General features: G+C 36.5%; 2 protein-coding genes across 9 annotated transcripts; one reads left to right on the forward strand and one right to left on the reverse strand.

The window, feature by feature from the left end:
• Positions 1-12,592: 12,592 nt before the first annotated feature.
• On the reverse strand, positions 12,593-14,326 carry LOC113312842. The gene is made up of 2 exons (XM_026561576.1): positions 13,555-14,326; positions 12,593-13,260 (listed from the first exon to the last, which is right to left on the reverse strand). Exons 1-2 carry the CDS (start codon positions 14,324-14,326, stop codon positions 12,593-12,595), a joined length of 1,440 nt encoding a protein of 479 aa, XP_026417361.1.
• A 3,545-nt stretch (positions 14,327-17,871) lies between these two features.
• Positions 17,872-23,609, forward strand: LOC113310179 (protein TRAUCO-like). Of its 8 annotated transcripts, XR_003341005.1 has the most exons (4): positions 17,872-19,141; positions 19,723-20,028; positions 22,923-23,027; positions 23,124-23,609. XR_003341005.1 is itself a non-coding variant. In XM_026558760.1 (3 exons), exons 1-2 carry the CDS (start codon positions 17,962-17,964, stop codon positions 19,980-19,982), a joined length of 1,440 nt encoding a protein of 479 aa, XP_026414545.1. In that variant the 5' UTR covers positions 17,872-17,961; the 3' UTR covers positions 19,983-20,028; positions 22,923-23,609. The 8 variants fall into 8 exon arrangements, 4 of the variants coding, with proteins under 4 accessions (XP_026414545.1, XP_026414544.1, XP_026414543.1 ...); XR_003341007.1 differs by having other exon boundaries at positions 17,872-19,134; positions 22,923-23,609; XR_003341006.1 differs by lacking the exons at positions 22,923-23,027; positions 23,124-23,609 and adding an exon at positions 22,407-22,885 and having other exon boundaries at positions 17,872-19,134.

Here is a 23,609-nt window from a genome sequence, read left to right on the forward strand (position 1 = left end):
TAATCCTCTCCATATGTTGTATTATAATTCTTTACATCTTTTGAAACATTGAGGACAATGTTTAGTTTAGGTTTGGAGGTATAGAGTAGATACCACGATCACATGCCATAATTGAAAACAAGAACTCCTTCTTTTTGAACTCTTTTTGAAAAAATTTAAAAATTCCAAAAAAAAATTAAAAATTAAAAAAAAAAATAAAAATGGAGCTCATTTACCTTGAAATGTTGACTCTTGTGCAAATATGTATTTTATAAGGATTCTTAGTCTAGATATTTAGGCACCCTGATTCTAGCACAATTCACATGTGATAAGAAACTTGCACGCGCACGATCTACCAATACATGTATAGCCTCGATCTTCAAGGTGTTTGATAGGAAGTTAGGTTGCCAATCACTTTAGAATACTGAATGAGACTTGACTAGCTTGTTCTTTGGTTGGCTGGGATAGAAGTTGGAGGATACGTTAAGAAAAGCAACCATAGAATTTGACCGGATGCATTCGATAAGGGCCACCTCTTGCTAAGAGTCATGTAATTATGTTTTTCTTTTTGTTCATGTATCAAAAGTGTCACTATGTTGTAAAGATCAAAGTTATTTCTTACAAAAAAAAAAAATATCAGAAAAAAAAAAAAAAAAAAAAAAAAAAAAAAAAAAAAAAAGAAGAAAAAAAAAGTAAAAAAATCAAGTATTTATTTATTTCATGTTTTGTCATGTTAAAGACAATAGTTCTCTCTTGTTCCAAAAATAAAAGAGAGTAATCAATGTAAATAAGAGTCATGTAAAGAGTCATCTTTTTGTTATAAATAGTCTTGTAATAAGCAAGGAGGGTGCAGCCATCGATGTATAACGCGGGTAAACTGAAATATCACCAACTCATTGGGTGAACATTCACAATTCTCGTAAAGCCGGACAGCTAGCTTGGCTTAGAATTCGGTTCTTAGCCTAAAAACTATCTCTTGGTGATTAGTAGTCATAACTTCAGGTCATTCTAGAAACATGTGTAGATACACTTTACACTCTTATCACGTGTCTTTAGTTGTTATCAGTGCTAGGATTGGGCCTTAGATAGCTAGATTGACATCTCCATTTTGCTGTGAGCTTCTACTGTCTTGTACATGTCACATTTGATGGAATCTGAGCTTATATTTTGTCCTAAAACTTTGTAGGTACGTTCTAAGCAAACCTTCACGAGACTTCACTCGTCCACTAGGGACACTTAGTGGTTTAAAAGGCTTAGTGCATATGCTAAATGCATTCGAGAGACCAGCGACAGTGGTATAGGTAGGATTTCCTTAGTTTTGTTTTACTTGAGGACAAGTAAAATTCAGGTTTGGGGGTATTTGATGAGTGCTAAAAAGTGCATATTTCTATATATTTTTCTTGGCAATTAACTCATCTTTTATGCTCTAATTCTCCATTTTAACCCATATTCTGTATTTTCATTGTTTTCAAGAATAAATACTTTTCTTACTTAATTTTGCATTTTTAGGTACCAAATAAAGTCTAGATGAGTTGCGGAGCGAAAAGAGCAAAGAACCGGCAAAGACTCCCGCTAGGAGGAAGCGAAGATTGGTGTTTGCAAGAGCCGGATCAATTAGAAGTGGGCTTGAAGAGGAAGAATTGTTCTTAAAGAAGATATGGGCTTGGCATACCCAAGGCCCAAAACCCTTATCCAAATCCATTTCCAAGATCCATACCCATTTCCATGAGAACCGTCAGATTGGATCACATCTGAATCCAAGCACGTATTTTGTCTCGTGCCTTGCAATGAATTCATCATGTTCATATTAGACTCTCTTTGAACTGTTTTAGGTGTAAACGTATGTACATGCGTCTGGATTGAATGGGTGTTGTATGTTTACACTATGTGAATGCTCTTTCACTATACTTTAATTTATTTTTTTCATGACATTACATACTACCTTGATTTGTTAAAATAGAACCCCCCACTCACCTAAGTAAATGGACTGGTGACATTTTTGATTTTTTTGTGAATACTTGGACTGTTAACTTACATTTCCGTGAGTATAAAACATAATGATTTTATTGCATTTTAATTTTTCTACTACAAAATAATAATAAAATGGGTTTTGTTCCGTTTTCGTACATATTTGTATTTTTTAAATTGCGAGCCTCGTTTCTGTTTGTTGCTAGATTTCAGAAATAGATGTATGTTTCATTTTTATTTCATTTTTCCGAGTGACGTGATGGAAGGATTGTGCCAGCCAGTCGAGTCGGATCCCGATTCGAGGGGAGTCAAAATATTCTGTCCGTTACAAGATCTATTCAAAAAGAACTCTTTCAGATCAAGCACATTTGAAAGTGAAGACATCGAATCCTGATTCATAATTTATTTCTGAATAAACTGTAAAACATAAACGTTTATAAATATCCAAAAGAGATTTCGATGATGCATACTTCTGAAAATATGCCATTCCTAAAAATTAAGAATATTTTCAAGATATTTTCGCTAACTAGATTCATCCCCATACTCTACACATGTAGTGCCTTATTTTGCTTCCTCACGCATAAAAAAAAATGGCATTCTTGGTGAGATGCACTCCTAATATCGATTAGGGTATATAAGTATGAGAATTACTCTCACAATGAGTTTAAGAACACATATAGTATTCTGGATCTAGTAAAGTATGTCCCTTTGACCTTCTCTTATGATCTTGATACATAGAAGATCTTCGACATTGATTTTTCAGATGACTTTCATATTCATGACTTGCATATCTCTCAACTTAAGAAGGACTTCTCTTGATCATGACCCAGTGATCATTATGATTACCTAAATTGCATGATCGAGTCTCAGCAATTTTTGGATTCTTGACAGTTAAGTTCTTAGTCATTCTCTCTCTTGTTACATTGGTAAAATTCCTAACATCGGAAGATGTATCCATTTTCAAAATGGTTGGATTATCAATAGAATATGAGGGAAGCAACTCAACAACTAGTGAAATATTAGTTGTATTATGTTATTCAGAGTTATATAAGTCTGAGGTCTCATCAAGAGTTATAGCAAGATTCTTACTTTTAGTGTATTTTCTCAGATTAGGACGGTAAATTTACACTTGAAGCACTGAGGATGATATTCATCGTCTTCCTCTTGATCTTTTCTGTTCTTGGACGATATTCGATTATGAGGACGAGTTGGATGATGATTATCCTTTACAAATCTTTTATTTTCTTCTTTTTAAGAGATCTCGAAACTGTCAGGTAATCAATGACATTGTTGAATCAATATCGTCATCTGAGTCACCTGCAATCATTTCATTTAAATTGTCTACCAGTCTAACCTTTTCTTATGAATCCTTAGGATTTCTTTCAGCTATAAAAGCAATACCATTGGGTTGATTAGATTGTGACTTATGATCAAAGATCTCTAACTTTCCAACAAGAGTGTTGCGAGAAAGAGTCGAAAGAACATTTTCTTCCATGATTGTATGTTTCTTAGACTCACATCTGGATGGCAACGATCTGAGAATTTTTCATATTATATCCTTTTCAGAAATAGTCTTTCCAAGAGAGAAAGAAGCATTGACAATCTCATAGAGTTTAACATGAAACTCTTCAAAAGAATTGATATCATCCATAGGAAGGTTTTCCCAATCAGAAGTGAGGGTTTGAAGTTTAGCTTCCTTTTCTGATATATTTCCTTCGAATACATTTTGAAGATTATTCCAAACTTCCTTAGAAGTTTTACACGTGGATATATGATGCTGAAGATCTCGGCTTACAACATGAATAATAGCATTTAAACCATCTGAATTCTGCTTTCCAAGAGCTTTTTCTTTACTTGAGTAATCATCTAAGCGTTTAAACTCGGTTTTCGAGCCTTCAACTTTCGGACGATCATACCCACCAACGAATAATAGCCAAGTATTAAATTCGCGTGACTGAAGAAAAGATCTCAAAGCAGACTTCCACTACGATAGTTGGTACTATCAATTCTTGGAGGTACGATAACATAAATTTATTCATGTGAAATCTAATTCATGTCTTATAGGTTAGAATGCACCAAACAAAAATTGTTAGATCTTTTCATGTTTGCCTGCTCTGACACCAGTTGAAATGACGAGGTACCAAGTACACCATAATCTTTTTGATATCAACCTATAAGTCTGTTAGAACAATGCTCGGTTGAACCCACAAGTTTTGCTATTTCAAGCTTGTTGTCAATGTCAGTTGAACAAAACTATATCTTGATTTCTAGTATACTAAAGTGAAGTCTCATACTAGGATTAGAAGTGTGCAGTTGAGTATCAGACATCACTGAATAATCCTTAAAGACTGAAGATTGGAGATCAAACGTAGACATCAACGAGGACTTCATAAACAAAGGTATGTGGTGATTGATTTCATTTGGAACTCTTGTTCGATTCTACCTTTCTAAACTATCGAAACAAGTGCTCACTCTATGAAACAATTCCTATGATTGTGAATATACATTTGTGTATAACTCGAGGATATTTGAGCCCATAAATTTAGTGAGAAAGACCTTTATCCCTAGAAAGGTCCTCATGTTATAGTGAATGAGATACAAACTCAATGAACCAAGAATCACTCAATTCCGAGTTATAAGGAAGAGGTTATGAGTGATTTATAAGGAAGAGGTTATAAGGAAGAGGTTATTGAAGCAACAATTATATAAGTGTTGTTGTTGGTGTTGCAGTTTGTGAATAGGAAACAATCCACGAACTGTTTTTAACGGTTCATGGACTTGAGCACAAAAACGTGACGAGTTGTTTTTTTTTTGTCAAGTTTTTGATGTTTCCTCTTCAAGGCAAGAAGGTTATTATTTCACGCACCATTGATTGCCATATTAAAATGTGTATGATGTTTTAAACTCCTTCCTAAGTTAAATTGTAGTAATTTATTTTACAAAAATACAATTTGTACTAAAGTGTATATTAATATATGGAGGTTCTACTTGTACCCCAAGTAATCAGGGTACCCCAAAGTCCAAACTGGTACAAAGTCTAACAAGGGACCCAAATTAATTTAGGACGAACGATTTTTTGGGGACCATGGTTTTTTTTGGGAACCATGGTTCTATTTTTAGTAAGACATTTAGAAGTAAAGTGAAGACACCCCTTATCCAAATACTTATGTTAATATCATAATTACCCTTCCTAATTAAGTTTGTGTAATTAAATTTTGTTAATTAGTGATTAGTGTAAGATAAAATCAATATTATTTTTCTTAAAATTAAGTTATTGAAAGGGAAGAAGAAGGGGATTATAAGAATTGGAAAAACTCAATTATTTTTTTATTTTTTGAATCCGAACCTTCAAACCACCCAAGCATACTTCAAATTTAGTTTTTTGTTGCTTGAATTGGTCAAAATTTTCTGAAAATAAGATATTTTATAGCTTGAATTGGGTCAAGTCAAACAAGTTCGGCTACAAGATCTGAAGAACAGGTAGCCGAACTTATTTGGAAGTGTAGTTTCATATACATTTTCCTAAGACGCAGGTAGCGGAACTCGCTTTTACTGGAGGTTTTGATGAGTTCGGCTAACAGGTTTCGGGACAGGTAACCGAACTTTTATTCTAGAGTATACAGAGTAATGTTCGGTTTCCAACATTAAATTTCGACTAAACCGAACTCAATATCAGAGTGAAGTTCGGTTAGGAGAAAAAATTCTTAAATAAATCGAACTGATCAACATTTGTATTTGTATAGTAGAGTTCGGTTAGAAATTTTTTTTATTTTTTTTTTTGCGAACCAACCGAACTCAACTTATTGATTTTCAGAAAAGGGTTCGGTTAGCAATTTTTTTTTGCGAACCAGCCGAACTGAACATTTGTTGTTCTAATACAAGTGTTCGGTTAAAGGATAAAATTTTCCAATTAACCTAACCAACCGAACATAATATATTGGTTTTCAAAGAGGAGTTCGGTTAAATTTATTTTTTTGCGAACCAACATAACTCGAAGTTCGGTTACGAAAAAATAAATTCGTGATAATCGAAGTGTTCTTCGTGTTCTTGGTTACAGAATGTTCGGTTAGCGAATTAGATTTTTTTTAAACAATTCCTTACCGAACATGCCACTGTAACTTCTATTTAAACCATATTTTGATGATTTCTGCTCAATTTTCTCGCTCAAAAACGAATTAAAAGTGATGGATTTTTCAATTAAACAAGGAACTTCAAGGAAAGAGAGAAGAAGAAGAGAAGAGTTTTTTTTCAAAAACAAAAGATTTCCGGTGTTTCTGTTTTTGATTTTGATTAATGATTCATTTAGATTAGACATATATATATATGATTAGATTTATATAGGTATTAGGTTAGTTTTAATTTAAATTAGAGTAAAGGATAAATGTATATTTTTCTATCTTTAGGCTAACCCCTATGGGCTAGATTGAGCTGCTAGATTGGCCAAAAAGTGATGCGAATCAAGTAAAAAGTGTGGAAAAAAAGTTAACACTGCTTCTGTCTACTTCTCTCTCCTAGCAAGTGCTCGAAGTTGAACTAGCAGCGAGATTGAAACGCTGAATGATTCAACGCTCAAAAAGTGGTCCCAACGCTGAATGGTTCAGCGCTCACAAAAATCACATGGATCACAAAAATCATAAAATTTGATATGATGGCCGAAATTTAAAGAGCTGAATGGTTCAGCGCTCAAAAAGTGGTCCCAACGCTGAATGGTTCAGCGCTCACAAAAATCACACGGATCACAAAAATCATAAAATTTGATCTGACGGCAGAAATTTAAAACGCTGAACCAAACAGCGCTTGACAGTGGTCCCAGATGACGTGGACTGCTAATCTACCTGCTAGATTAGCAATACCACAAGACTTAGGCTAACCCCTATGGGCTAGATATCTAGCGGTTAGATTGGCCATCCACGTCAGCTAGGGCAACCTCCTAAGTCCTATGGTATTTCTAATCTAGCAGTGAAAGCGCTGAATAAAACAGCGCTGGACACTAAACCAAACAGCGTCACATGATTTTATATTAATCATTATCATTTCTCTCTCCACCCTTTTCCTCTCTCTCTCCCTCTTTTTCCTCTCTCTCTCCACCTTTACCCTCTCTCTCTCCCTCTTTTTCCTCTCAAATACGTCCCACTTTCTTTCTCTACCAAAAACATTTATCTAGCACTGAATGGTTCAACGTTTATGTCACTTTTTCAGCGCTGAATGATTCAGCGTTTCAATCTCGCTGCTAGTTGAACTGGGAGCAGTTGCTAGGAGAGAGAAGTATACAGAAGTAGTGTTAACTTTTTTCTCACATTTTTTTCTTGATTTGCAACACTTTTTGGCCAATCTAGCAGTTCAATCTAGCCCATAAGGGTTAGCCTTAGGAGGTTGTCCTAGCTGACGTGGATGACCAATCTAGCTGCTAGATTAGAAGATCATAGGGGTAGGAATGTGCAACGGGCGGACGGATGCGGATTACGGGTCACCCGCGTCCAACCCGTCAAAATTACGGATTTGAAAAATCCAATTGTGTCCGGCCCAATCACCCGCGGATTTACCATCCACGGTTTAGCGGATGATACGGGCCGGATGCAGATTAACCGCGAATTTAGTCATAGAAAAAATTATTACACTGTGTAATGCCTTCAAAGGTTTTCCACTATAGAAACAACCTCACGATAGTGATCGTACTGTGTACGCTATCTAGTGGTCGCAATAGTATGAAATGAAAACTATATATAAAGTTGGTTAAATTTGCAGTGTTGCATTCTTTTAAGTGGTGGCCGTGACATCACTTACTGAAGCTTGAGTAACTTTCTGCAATTCAAAAGGACACTTGGCCTGAGCATGACCAAAAGTTATACATCTTCTGCAACACGGTGGTTTCCAAGATTACTCGACCATAACATCCACCTTCTCAAACTGTCAAACACAAGTAGAACTGTGTCAAGGAACTCGTAATCCGTATCAACTTCTATGCAAATTCTCGCAAAACTCATACGAATGCGGTTTAAAGTAGCATCATCGATTCACAGCTGCAGCCCTACACAGCTAGCAATCATTACTAATCACTTGCAAATATGTGTTCAATGTTACTGTCACCATCAAGGTCATTAAACTACTCACTGTACGTCTATACCAACGGTAGGTAAATGGAATACCCACTGTGCTCATTCATTCATGTCGGAATGTAAATGAAAACCTCAATTATCCATCCAAGTTACCATTTTCATAAATATATTGATTAATTTTTCTTATTGCTCTATGGTGCGGGTGAATCCGCGGATTTTAACGTCCAACCGCAACCAAACCGCTAAAAAGTGCGGATTTGAGAATCCCACCGGTGTCCGGCCACAAATTTTGCGGATTGGGTTTCACCCGTACTTTTACGGACGGATACGGGTGAAATCTGCGGTTGCGAACTTTTTGCTCACCCCTACATAGGGGTTAGCCTTAGGACACCCCTTATAAGGAACAATTTTTTGGGGACTACTCAAAAAGGGTGGGGGACTACTTTGTGATACAAATGTCCACCCCTACATTATAAGGGGTGTCTTAAAAGATTAGGGAAGACTAATCTTCCCTTATTCTAATTAAGGTTATAACTAACCCTAATAACCACTAATCTAACCCACTACCTACTAATCCAACCCACTAATTAAACCCTAATTAAAATCTAATTTAAAACCTAAAATCAGTTTCAAAACTGATTTTTTTTTTCTTTATCTTCTTCTTCCTCCTCTTCTTCTTCTCTTCTTCTTCTTCTTCGTCAACATCGCAACATCGATGTTAATCGTCGATTCGAAAAAATTTCATCGTCGATTAATCAATCTTTATAAGCAATGCGTGCCAAGAACACATCCAGACAACCAGGATTGAGTCCGGGACTCCCACATATAGTGAATCTCCCAAAAGAATTGCTAAGTTCAAAGAACTTGAAGAACCGTTTACAAGCAAAATCAATCATCCAACCACAAAACAGAAGTCCGATTCAAGTGAAATGCAAATCCGCGGGTAATTTCCTTCATACCCATTCTTTTCAATTCGTTATTTGTTGAAGAAATCGATTAGAAATCATCAAAACCCATTCAAAATGGTAATTACAGTTGATAGTTCGGTTAGGAGAATGTTTTTTGTAACCCTATAATTGATAACCGAACTTTAAAAATAAGAACAGTTCGGTGTGCTCGCAACTATAAGACTAATATCTGTTTACCGAACTATATAGTTCGGTATGCTCGCAAAAAAAATTCTCGTAACCGAACTCAATATTACCTTTGAAAGAATGAGTTCAGTTTTGTCGATAATTTGTCTCAATAACCGAACTTTTGGAATAGTTAGTTCGGTGTGCTCGCATAAAAAACTCTCGTAACCGAACTCAATTTTTCAAAGGTAAAGACTAAGTTCGGTTTTGGCGTTAGTCTTTTTGGCTAACCGAACTTTTGAAATATTTAGTTCGGTTTCCTCACATTTTTTTCCAGGTAAGCGAACTATTGTTTGTTAAGTGTTGTTTTTACTTTATTCTTTAGTTCTATTTCCTATTTCACTTGATAACACAATATTCTCTTATGTTTAGCTAATACTTTGGTTTTTGTTCATTACGAACAAAGGACAAAGATTGAGACAACAAGTAGATGAGGATTTGAAAACTCCCACCCCTCGCGGAGCAAAGCATTTAGATTTCCGAAAGTGTGGTACCATAAATGCTAAACATGGAGGGGGCTTGTTACCCGAATTCAACCAAGATAATGTTCGTGATGTAATTCAAGATGTCAATGAAGAGGTGATGGAGAATGATGATGAAGAAGAGACTGGTGATGAAGAAGAGCAAGGAAATGAAGAGGTTGAACAACAAAGAGAAGATGTTGAGAATGTAGACGAAGAAGAACTAGGATCTGACAAAGAAGGAGAAGGACAAGAGGAGGAAGACGATGAAGAGGCGGGAGACGATGAAGAGGAGGAAGAGGAGCAAGAGGAGCAAGAACCTGATGATGAATAAGAGCAAGAAATTGTTCCTGTTGTGGAGAAAAGGAAGCCGAAGCCGCCTAGCAAAAGATACTCACACATTCCCCCTGATAATTTGTGTTTGGATCCAGTGGACCCAACTTATGGTACTCCAAATAATGAAGAGGCAACATTGTTTGGGTACAAACACTCATGGGCTGCGAAGATCTATGCGACAAAGGTATCCTTTAAGTTCATTATTTAACAAAACGTAATTTTTTTTTTTGGTTTAACTCAGAAAACGTAATTTTTTTGGTTTGGGACATGTTTCGTCAAGTATTAATAGTGTTATGTTCTTTTCGTAGGATCATAAGGATGCAGTTCGTGTTATTAAACGTCAAAAGGCGTCCAAATGGGATCTTTCTAAGGAGTGTGTTGAGTTTCAAGCGAAGGTTAAAGAATGTGTATTATACAAAGCTATTGAGTTAGCACATGCTGATTTTGACGCTGTTGTCGTATCCGCATTTCTCGAGAGGCATTATCCTGAGACATATACAATGCATCTTCCATTCGGCGAGATGACAATTACTCCCGATGATTGCCATAATATCACCGGCCTACCATTGGAAGGTAAATGTCTTCGAGAAGGCTACAACCCCTCGATGAGTTATGAATCTCTTGAAGCATTGGCTCAAAAATGTCTAGGATGGGATGCAAGAAAGTCTCAGTGTGAGTTTAGACGTTCAGTGAGGTCCCCTAAAAAAGGCGATGAGTATAATGCATATGAGGAAGTTCGTCCCAAAACTCGTGGTAAACAAGGAGGCGGCAAAAGGGGTCGTAAAAGTGGTCGTTAGTGACTTCGTATGATTTTAGTTTCAAAAAACATCTTAGTTATGGATTTCGTATGGTTTAATTTGGTGTGTTTGTGTTTTTTAAACAATTACTTGAGAATTTCGTAGTTTGGTATGTATAACACTTTTATATTTGTTTTAGAAACTTGTTTGTGTTTTCAATTTTTATTGGGTTTGTGTTTTCAATTTTATAAGAATGAAATGTTGAAATACAGATACAAGTTCGGTAACCTGCGATAAAATATTGATCACCGAACTATGAGTTCGGTGACCTGGTAAAATAACACCAGCTTACCGAAGTCCCAGTTCGGTTACCTCGCTATATTTTTACTGGTTACCGAACTTATATGTAGGATGAAGTAGTTAGCTTTGATCCAATAGATATTAGTTCGGTTAGCAGATCATTATAACTTAGGTCACCGAACTCTTATCTAGAGACTCAATTTTTTGTTATTGGACATGTTGGAAAAGGCATTCTCTTGAATCATAAATCACATGGACCAGCTCTTGGGTTTGTTTTGGAGTGTTTTTGGAATCATATATGTGTTCAGTTTGGTTGTGAGCCTTCATTATAAAGTTCGGTTATATCCACTTTTTATGCTAAAACCGAACAGAAAGTTCGGTTGGAAGATCAAATTCCTATAGGTCACCGAACACTACTCCGGAGACTCAAATTTTTGGTATTTTCCATGTCTGAAAAAGGATTCCAGTGAAGCATAAATCAATACACCAGCTCTTAGGTTTGTTTTGGAGTGTTTTTGGAATCGTATATATGATCACTTTGGCTGTGAGCCTCCACAAATAAGTTAGGTGACGACATATGTTTATCTGTCAACCGAACTTATTGTTCGGTTAGATCGCAAGTTTTTCACTCCTCACCGAACTAGTTATTTTGAAATTTAAATGTCCTTTATTTTACACAAACCTAGTACATAATTTTAAAATTATGTACTACATATCAAGTAACGGCTAATTTTATAGCCGTTATACACCCAAGTGGTATATATATGTGTTTCATGGTTAACATTTTGTTTCAAAATATCCTAAAAATGGCAGCTACTACTCCTAAATTTACTCTAGTAGAAGATCTTTCTCTTTGCAAGAACTTCATATGATACTATCCAAAGAGGGGTGAAGAATGAAGAATGAATGGAAGAATGAGTCAAAGTTATTGGGGAAAAATTCATGAGGAATTCACCATAGACACAACAAACCCCTATAACCGTGATCAATTAGCTTTGTTCATTCGATTTGAAAAGATTAGAGAACAAGTTGTGGAATTTATGGCTTTATTTCGTATTGTAAGGCGGTATCGACTTAGGGGTGAAGGATTCGGCGAAATCATTTTAACATCAAAAAACGAGTGGCGAAGATGGAAGAGAAAGGATTTCAAATATGAATATCATTTCCGCCTCCTTAAAGACTTTTTCGTAACGCGTTTCGGATATTAGATGGTACGTGATTTGATTTTGGAAAGTCCTGTAAGAGTTCGGCATTGTCCTGTAATTTCACTTCCAAACCGAACTTTTGTCTATTAAAGTTCGGTAATATCTTGTAATTTCATTTCCTAACCGAACGTCAATGTCAAATTCTTAGTTAAAATGTTAAGCTACTGAACTGCAGTTCGGTAACATGTTAATATTTATCTTCGTAACCGAACCTATTGTTCGGTTACCTGGTGAATTTTGTGACATCACCGAACTTTGGTTCGACAGACTCGATATTTGAATCCGCCAACCGAACTCTCTTCTGGAAACTACATAAATTACAAACATTTACTCAAAAATTAATAAAACTTTTCAAAAAACATATCCATTGATAAGCATACTTAGTTCCATTACATGTGCTATTTAATCATCCTCAAGTCAAATTTGACTTTCATGCACAATTTCTTCCGACTTCTTCAAAGCATTCCACATCTCCATGTTAGGCTCGTACATGATACACCAACCCAACATTCTATCCGCATTAAATGCAGGCCAATAAGAGGTTGCACATATTGGAGGCAATGGACAATCGGGTTTTAACCGGAGGCCTATAAAGTGGTTGTTGTTAACCAATGCCATCACACATCTCCTTAGTTTGAGTTTCTCGACACATAAGGTTGTTTTCGGCGTGAAGGTGAAACTTGCATGTTTTGAGAAATAATGAACCATACAATTGAATGCATCGGCGATTAAGTGTCCACATATAGGCATGCTCATCCAATAATCCGACGTAATCGGATGACCCCCATGAAGACGACGTGGATACCTAACAAATTCCTCATTGATACTACCTTCACGATCCCACAACATTGTCTTGTAAAAGGCCGGATTCTCCTTTAGTTTGGACAACAACCTTTGCCTTATATGAGTGATTGCACACCCATTATATCGCTTCGCACCTTCGATGAAAGGCCCAAGTTGTTGATTCACAACATGAAAACCATAATTACCATCCGGAGGAACGCCGTCGGTGGAAATAACATAGTCTCTAATGTATAGAGGTATCTCATTCAAATAGTCTTTATTTGGAGCCTCAACCTTCACGTCTAGGGAAGATGGTTGGATGGGGCACATTGGAGACTTAAGCTTCACGTCGACGGAAGACGTTTGGCTTGGTTGTGATGGACACATCGGACCTTTTTTCTTCAAATCTCACTCACTTGTTTCGCCTTTCTCCTCAATACTCCTACCCCGTTTCTTGGTTTTCTCCAAGTACATTTCCGCGGTATATTCATGGCCACAAGGATCTCTAGTATTTTCGTTTTGCTCACTTTTCTTCTTACGTAACACCTTTGCATATTCTCGTAGTTGCTTTTTAGTTTCTTTTTTGCTTGGTCTACCTTTCGGTTTGCCTTTTGCCGGTTCATAGACATTCTCTTGCGTTTGTAGATATATGATTTTCCTCATGTCATCCCAAAAGATTTGTTTTTGGAGCTTGTTCATGCCACGATACATCTCTAGTACGGTTCTACCCATTTCATTATCACCAAACTCTTCTTCGGCTTCTTCTTCCTTTGGAGGAGGGATGAAACTTAGATGCATACAAAATGGATCAATGTCGCTTAAAGGGATTACACCATGCTCATAGTTGATTATCATATGGCGACAAGGTAGTCCCATAGACTTCTTCATGTTACATACACACACCTCATCCGCCTTGGTTTCCCACTTATCAATCAACTCGAGTTCTATAATCAACAACTTCATACATTGCCGAGATACGTTGTAATGAATCCCCTTGAACAATGGGTTGTCGGCATATTTTCCTTTCATTTTAAATATACGGCTTTTTTGGAACTTCTCTTTGATTCTATCAATGTCGCGCTTGAAGTAATTTTCCATAGCATTCCCCAAGTGTTTATATTGGTTGGTATAGGCATAAACGAACCTCTCTTTGTATGGTTCCAACCATTGGCGAAGAACATACGATACAACACCGGGGTAATCGGGAGTATCCCAATGGGCAATAAAACCCCCAAGATTTAGATAATACTCTTCCTCGGTAAGCGACCAACACAATGCTTCCCATTCACCGTTGAATGCAACCCATTTAGCGTAATTTTCATCGTATTGTTTTTCAAGTTTCTCTCCGCTCTTTTTTTCCGGTAGCATCTTAATTTCTTCATATCCTATTTTCTTGGGTGGACAAATTATTGGCTTGCACCTATTCATCAAATTACACCATATATGGAACGTACAAAGCATATTATGTGCTAGTGGGAACACTTCCTCTATTGCATTCATCAATGCGACATCATTATCCGTCACTATAACCCCGGGGATATCATCACCTCGGAAGATTGCCTTAACTTGTTGTAGTGCCCAAATGTAACTAGGCTCTTGCTCATCTCTTAAGAAACAAAACGCCACGGTAAACGGTGACTTTGTCGAAGTACGCCCAACAATATTCAACAATGGCATCTCGTACTTGTTCGTCTTATAAGTGCAATCCATTATTAGAACTTGATGAAAGCTTTGAGCCAATTGGACACTCGTCGGATGCGCAATAAAGAGTTGTGTTATCTCTCTTTTCGAATCCACATCCTTTTGAACCGCGTAGTTTTTCTCTTGGGCCAAAAGAAACAATTGTTGCATTACTTTTCTATCTCTCCATTCCTTCCTTTTAATTGTCTCAATTGCATTGTTAATGGTGGAAAAAGATGAGTGGTTATCCTTGTTATCCTCCTTTAGAATTTGAAGCATTTGAAGCGGTGAAATATTCATTTTCCTCATTTTAGCTACCTTGTCCATCTCTTTAGGAGTTAGCTTTGCCGCCATGAAATGTCCTTCAAGATGCTCCGGACGAGGATGATTATGACAACCATTCATAACCTTGTAGAGTACCCATCCACCATTTTCTTCGTTTAAATTAAATGATAGCTTGAATGGACAATTAATCTTCTTTGAGAAAGTTTTGTTCTTTCTTATTTGTCTTTCCCTTATAAACATAACCCTTCCTTTTGTGGCTTTTATCGGGATCACCGCTTCTCTCACAAACCATTTCAAAGCGAGTTTTGCTTTCTCTCCCATTCAATACTAATACGCACATGTATTTTTGTGCATGTTGTCTAGCCCAAACCTTTGCATCTCCCGGAGTTGTGAATACCAAGTCATTCATGTAGTGATGGGATGTGTCATCGTACAAAATACCAACCGGGGAAGGTTGGTTTTCCATTGGTTCAATTGGATCACATGGAACCTACATGTAATAGCACAACGTCAATACCATAAACATTTAACACTTAAAGTTCGGTAATCTAGTTTTTTTATGCGACCTTACCGAACTCAAAGTTCGGTTAACTAGTTTCCAAAAATAAATTTTGGCCTTACCGAACTATGTATTTAGATTTTGTATGTGAAAGTTTGGTTAGGAATGAATATACATATATTCTGCGACATTACCGAACAGAAAGTTCGGTAACAAAGGTATTGATATTTACTTAAGCGAACTATGCGCTGTAAACTCTATAAAAAGAGTTCGGTATAATATTCTGGGGATTACATAACTGAACTCTAAAAAACCACCATTAACATGCAGTTCGGTTACCTGCGTATGCTCAAGTTAGTAACCGAACTACACATTAAGAACAGTTCGGTTTCCTCGCAAAAAAAAAATTTGGTAACCGAACTAGGTATACGTAAACGAATTTTTTCCAGAGATTTTGAGTTTGGCCAAATTTGTGCACAATTCAAGCTACATTAACTAAATATGAGGCATACCTGAGTACACATAGCTTCATCTTCAGGTTGTGGCTGATGAAATCCATCATTTGTTTGATTAGCTTGAGATTGGGGAAAAAAGTTTTCATCATCTAACAAATAACTCATATTTGGATCATTAGAAGTATTGATAAATACACAATGAGGTGAAGGGGGTTCTGATTCTGATTCTGAAGTATCATCACATGAACCACTCAAATCATAATTACTAAACTCAAAAAAATATTTTTTGGGTTCACCCATCTTCTTCTTCCTATTTCCTTCTTCTTCTTCTTATCTCTCAATAATAATGTTATAACAAAACAATCCTACTAATATAACTCACTAATCACTAATTAATCAGTTATTAATCATGACACTAACACTAATTAATCATCACACTAACTAAGTTAATCATTAAGGGTAAAGTATGTATTTTTAAAAAAATCAGATAAGAGGTGATTGGAAATTACTACCAATAACCACCCCAGAAACTTGAGAGTAGTCCCCCCCATTTTTTGAGTAGTCCCCAAAAAATCGTTCCTTATAAGTATGAGGAAGTTGGCCTAATAAGATCATGTTCCCCTCAAAAAAAACCATGGTCCCAAAAAGAACCCTGATTTTGGGCATACCAAAATCTTTCTAGGCATACAAAGTAATAGTCCTAACTTGTGTGATCTTATAAGGGGTACCCTATGGGTAGTTCAATTATCTATATACCCTTAAATCTTTAAATTACTAACAAACACAAAATCAGTTTCGTTCCAACCTTTCTTCTTCCTCATCTCCTTTGCCGCTCGCCGAACCTCCTCTCTATTTATTTTTTCATCCACCATCGCCGAAATTGATTATCGTCGATTCGTGAAAAGTTATTCGACGATTCTTGAAAATTTAATCGAACCTCCTCTCTATTCGTGAAAAGTTAATTGATAATCGTCGATTCATGATACAAAAACCTAAAATTAAGTTTAGATTTGCGCCGAATTGTTCTTGAAACTGAACCCTGAAAGTGCATATGAACGGCTCGGCTTAAAATGCATATCAGTTTTGAACCGAACTACAAAGAATATCACAAGGTTAAATACTACAAAGGGAAATTAATAGTTATGTTCGGCTCATACGATAATCATATTTTGTGCCAAACCATGAACATATAGAGGTTTCGGCTTATACGATATTCTCAATATGTGCCGAACCGTTAATAATAATATGTTCGGCTCATACAATTTTCAATATATAAGCCGAACCACTGACAATTTTTATTCCAAAACTCTCAGGAGGAGGTTCGACTTTCTATTAAACTTTCATACAAGCCGAACTAGTGTCTAGCAAATGGGTTGGAAGTGGAAAATATTTGTTCTGCGCATACTGTAAACAGTTTCATCGAGCCGAACCGTTCATCAATTGGTTGGTTCGGCTCATAGATTTAAGCCGAACCTCAACCTGGTTCGTCGAACCATGAAGAAATTAACCATTTGAGAATCATTGTTGTAGTTGATGTGTATTTTTCTAGGTTTTTTAGAGGAATTATGACCCTCCTCATCCTCCATTGAATCAAGACGAAATTTTTTCTCACTTTCTCCTTCTCTTTCTCAATCAAAATTTTGATTTTTTTTCCCCCAAATTTTTTCATCTAAACAACCTTTATAATTCTGAAAATTATCTTAATCACTAAACAAAAGTTTTAATCACTAATCCAAATTACTAACACTAATACGTAAAGGGTAAATTAGCCATTAAAAACAATTTGGTTAAGGGGATATCTGATTTTGTTATTTCACATCCCTTTTTTATCTTTATTCAGTATGCCTGGAAAGATTTTGGTATGCCCAAAATCAGGGTTCCCAAAAAATCGTTCTTCAGGATCTCGGCGTCATCATGGGCAGTATAGCTCGTCTATTAGGCCCAACACAACTACGACAAGTCGACAACTTTACACTCTCAGACTCGTCTATAAGTTTCCCCTTAACTCAGAAACCTTTCAGCAGCAACAAAAATTTTCCCAAGAAAAGAAAAACAAAAATCACCACGAAATTCCTTTCTCAGTCATGGAAAATTTGATAACAACGTACAAAGACGATGACGATACAGATGATACTTCTAGTAACAACAACAATCATGTTCCAAGTGATAATCTCACTCCCAACGAAACCCTAACGCCTATTTCTGAAGCCATGGTCACCGAAAAAAACGAAAATTCTTCCCCGAAACAAGAAGTTAAAGAAGAAACCGAAATCTCAACAGAGATGAGCGAGGATGTCGAATTAACTGAAGATGAAAACCTAACTCAGAATCAGCAATTATCCTCTGAAAAAGTTACAACTACTCTGTCAGACGACGAAGATGAAGAAGATGATGCTAATGTGATAAATAGCCCTAGAAAAAAGAGAAGATCTCTTGCTTCGTTCACAGATAATGATCAATTAACTGCTGTAATCACATCTAATCAAGTAGAAGAAGAGGATGAAGAGGAAGAAGAAGGAGAAGAAGAAGAATCAAAGAAATTGGAACAGATTCCTCTTCCATCATTGACAGCACCAACAGTGAAGAAACCTAAGAAGAAAATAAGCAAAGCTAATAGCGTTTGGACAAAACCAACATCAAGAAAGGGTAAAAAGAAGAATAAATCTAATGGTAATGGCAATGGGAGTTGGAATTGCAACGGAAACAACAATGGTAATCATCATAATGTGGTTTCTGCAGCTGAAGATACTGTTTTGATTACTCCGATTCCTCGATTTCCTGATAAGAATGATGATTCAGTAGACATGAAGATATGCCTATCTAAGGTGTACAAAGCTGAGAAAGTTGAACTAACTGATGATAGAGTATCAGCTGGAAGTTCTAAAGGGTATAGAATGGTTAGGGCAACAAGAGGGGTCGTTGAAGGAGCTTGGTATTTTGAAATTAAGGTTGTAAACCTTGGGGAGACTGGACATACCAGATTAGGTTGGTCTACTGATAAAGGAGATTTACAGGCACCTGTTGGGTACGATGGATATAGTTTTGGGTATAGAGATGTGGATGGAAGTATAATTCACAAAGCTCTTAGGGAGAAATACGGGGAAGAAGGTTACGTCGAAGGTGATGTAATAGGCTGTTACATTAATCTGCCTCAGGGAGGTTTATATGCTCCAAAACCAGTGCATTTATTTTGGTATAAAGGCCAGAAATATTCTTCAACACTGGAGGCGAAGGATAAGGAAGAGGTGGCCAAAGTGGTACCTGGTGAATAATTACTGTTTAGATTTTCATTTTCCCTTGCATTGTGTTGCTTTACCATTACAGAGTATTGCTTGTGGATAATTTTTCTTATGATTTTGTATTGTTTGGTGGTTTGAATTCCACCAAGTTAGCTCTCTACCTACAAAGTTGACCTGTTTTGTAGATAACCAGTGTTGAACATCAATTACACTTGGACTAGTTAATCTTTGGCGAATAAAGCTAATTCATATGTGTTTAATAGCTTATGGTCTAAACTCTAAACTATCTAACCTCTATAAAAAAATGTGCATTTCGAAAATTTAAGAGGTCATCTGCATCCGGCAGTATAAGATTATGATTCAGATGTACCGAATGACATGTATGATATAGATGATTACCCCAGTGACCCTTTTGTTTGATTATTAGTTATTCATGTGAACCATGTACTGCCTACTTAATAAGTTTCGGTTACCACTTACCAGATAGTGTTGTCAGCACAACTCTTGAATTTTATGTTTCTGTTCTTGATTTTCCTATGCTATAGTCCAAGTGTATAAGGTTTGTTCTTTTAGCCAGGAGTGTAATTTGGTATTTTTTCTTCACAGGAAGTGAGATATGCTTCTTCAAAAATGGAATATTTCAAGGAGTCGCTTTCAAGGATCTGCCCGGGGGACGCTACTACCCTGCTGCTTCTATGTACACGCTCCCTAACCAACCAAACTGTGTGGTCAGGTTCAATTTTGGCCCTGATTTTGAATTTTTCCCCCAAGAATTTGAAGATCGTCCGATACCCACTGCGATGATTGAAGTTCCTTATCAACAAGTTGAAGCTAGAGTAGAGAACGGTGAATCGGTTGAGAAATAATAGTGGCAGAGCTTCCTTTAAAACATCGTATCCTAGTATGGCTAAGGTGTGCACGAGTCTTCACAATTTAAGGTCTTATTTTTTCTATTCATTTCGTATACTACGGCATTATAGATAGATGAGAAAGTTTTCTTCAAGTGAAAGCAGACTTAGGTTGGTCGCCTTTTTTCATGCCTAGTGACAATGTTGCATATTTTTTTTTTAAAACCCCTTGTTCCCGGGAGGGGCAAACCATCATGTGGAAACTCTTCTTCTAACCACATGTTGCAAATGTGTTTAATTAGTAACTATATACTTGCTAAGTTCCCAAATTATCATTGATATGTTGAAAGTTTGGTCGATTTAATTTACTATCTAGCTTTGTTTTACCTCCATTAGTACCAGTACTGTTTACTTTTTTTCTTTTTGTATTTACTCGTATCGTGAATGACAATGGAAAGAAAGCAGTCACCGTGCTTGTAAGTGACTTTTTTCTTTCCTTTTTAGTTATATGTGCAGAATTAGAATTGCATGCCTTTTTTTCAATACCTTTCATATAGAACATCAGGGTACAAATGACACAGTTCTTTCCAACATATCACACAGGGCCTAAAGTTAGGTAGGAAAGTGTTGGAAAAACAGAGGTTCCAAGGCACAACTCCACAAACAAACTTTGTGCAAGATTCCATATTTTATGCCAATAAGCTCATGACATCCATTTACTGAGTCGTCATATGTTGCAACATAAAGAAAGTCCAGGCTGCTTACAAGCTTGGGCTTTCTTAACATGGCTCATTTGACGTCTTAGTACATGGATGTCATGATTCTGGTGGATCAAAATATGAAATGTTTTCCACATAACTTGTACAAAGTTCATCTTTTAAGAGATGTTTCTCTCCATACAAATTATTATGTGTTTCTGAGAAAGATCCCTTTTAGGATGCTACGGAACCAATCAGGTTTGTGATAAAAGACACTCATCGATAGTTGTAAGCAAAATATCACGCACATAAAATATGCTCTTATTGGCCAATCTGCAGTTTAGCCTCAGAGTGCAAATTTTCTTTTGCCTGCTGACTGCATTTTATAGCCAAAATGAACAATTCCATCATGTTAACAAATCTGCATTTTTGTCTTAACCTGCAATTCCAACATGTTCACATATCTGCAGTTTGACTTCAAAATGTAGTTTTCCTCCCAATTTTTGGCATGTTTATAGATCTGCATTTTGACCTGGCAATGCAGTATATCAGAATGCAATCTCTAGTAATGCTAGCTGACCACCACAAACCTCAGCTTCACCTGGGGCAGGTATGGCACTGACCCTGACCACCACAATCTCTAGTAATGCTATCAGAATGCCCCTGACCCCTACAATCCCTACCATTGACACCAAAAAATGTCTGTTTGGGACATTACCAATTCTTAGTATTAATATTCGTCTCCAACAGACACGTCATCCCCATGTACAACTGTTGACATTCTTGTAGCAAGGGAGAACGAAAAATATTATAATTTGTCTGCAAGGCATCCAGTTCTTAGCAAATGTTCTTTTGAATCAATCGAGTAATCATAAACTTGATTAGTAATACTCCATTGTATCCCGAGAGAGAGAGAGAGAGAGAGAGAGAGAGAGAGAGAGAGAGAGAGAGAGAGAGAGAGAGAGAGAGAGATTCTTTTCAGAAACCCGTTTTGATTGCTACAACATTGCTTAAAATATAGCATTTTGCCAGGAGTCTTTGATATCATTAAATCTATACCTAGTTTTCCAACATTCAATAGCAGTTCTAGATGGATGACATAGATTAAGAAAGAAAGTCAACATTGACTGTCATATGATACAATTCAAAGATAGTCTAATAGGGAAGAGAACAAAAGAAAGAAATTTTATATTTTATCCTTTTCTTCTTTAATCTATGATAACCATTCTTGCAACTGATGAGAGCAGTTTTTTGGTGCAAGTATTTGTCTCGGCTACTGCTATTTTGTTGTAAATCATAGTGCTGTATGAGTTACTCTATAGTTTGGTTCTATTGAGCAGAGCTTTCTTATTTAGTGTTCTCCTTAATCAGCTGTATGCTGTCATTATTTGTTCAATCTGCAACTTTTTTCATCCTGATATCATAAGGAACATATAGCCATTTTGTATGAGCAGTGAATTCATACAATGATCATCATAAAATACCTAGTAACACTGTTTCTAAATTACAGGAAACACTGGGTGACCTATATCTATAATAAGTGTACATTTTAACAATCCCAAATTCTGCCCCTTCTTAAAAGAACTTTGCAGTATCCACCTGATGTTATCACCTTGTCGTCGGAGTAGTTGTTGACATTTGCCTAGTCAAATATGTAATTGTAACAGGGAGAACAAAGATGTAAACTCCTCAAGTCTATTCCAGATTCTTGTGTTTTCATGAAATTTTGTCATGCTTGTTGCAGATAGCAGGCAACCAACTGAGGGGACATCACTTCTCTTTGAAACTATGCTCGAAGAGACAAATAGTAGTAAAACAGCACATTTTTTAGAAGTAAAAATCATGTTTATGTGTGTTTTATCCGATTCGTAGTCATAATACTCATGAAGATCTATTCGTCATCCCTAAGAGGCAATTTAGTGTTACCAACAATCTTCTATGGCTACATGACGAGGTGGACTTGTGTAGGGCCTGATATCCCATGCCTGTTTTTTTAAATTGTACATTTGTTAATTAAGATTGTTAAATGAATCTCTCTTATATCAAGTTCTCCTGTTTGTTGAGTATCTGATGCATTATGACCAAAGCATTCTGATATCTAGAAGCTGCTCATGGATGACTAACAGAGATGGTTTTACTTCCTTATCATTGTTTTGGTCATATGGGTACTATATATAAATGTATGCATATACCTTGTGGTTTCTCACTATCCCTTAAAGTAGCCATGTGATTAACTTACCTATGTCATTATGTGCTTCAGAAGTTTTCTTTATGATCCGTCTTTACGAGCAATTGCGTTTCCCACCTGAAAATCGAGACAAAAACCTCTCGCTTTTCTGTTTTGGGTTTGATCATGCTATGGCAGGTATGAGGAAATTCTCTATGCTTCAAAAGTCTGTCTTACATTTTTGAGTGGAACAGAGAGGACGGCAGTAATAATTTGTTTTATAAGCTGTGTCAGGTATCAATTCTACATGATTCCTACGTGGACTCGGTAATACAGCGTGATTTATGAATTGTATCATTTCTACATGCAAGGAAATATAGCATAGTGGATCTGAAGGGGGGATGAAATGCTGGTAGTAGGCCTTGAAGTTATTCATATGGTTGTGGTTTAGGAATGGAACAAGGTGATATTCTTTGCACAATTGTCATTTAAGGGGTTTCCTTTTCGATTTCTGGATTATTGTCTGTTTGAGAAGTTTGGTGCGACTGTAAGTAGTTTGATGGCTGCTTATACATGGATGCTGAGTAATATTGACAGTGACTATGATGGAATGGATCTCAAGAGTGGAAATGAATCAGTGAGAAGTGAGAACCCACTGGTTAGCTCAAGAATGGGGGGCAGGTCCACCAAACCTTTTACTATCTGTATTAAACCATGATGTTACATCTTTCAAGTAATCAACGTATTTGCTTTTGGTAAAAAAAAGAACGACTTTGCTTC

Source organism: Papaver somniferum, chromosome 9 (assembly GCF_003573695.1).
Source record: "Papaver somniferum cultivar HN1 chromosome 9, ASM357369v1, whole genome shotgun sequence".
Lineage (NCBI taxonomy): Eukaryota > Viridiplantae > Streptophyta > Magnoliopsida > Ranunculales > Papaveraceae > Papaver > Papaver somniferum.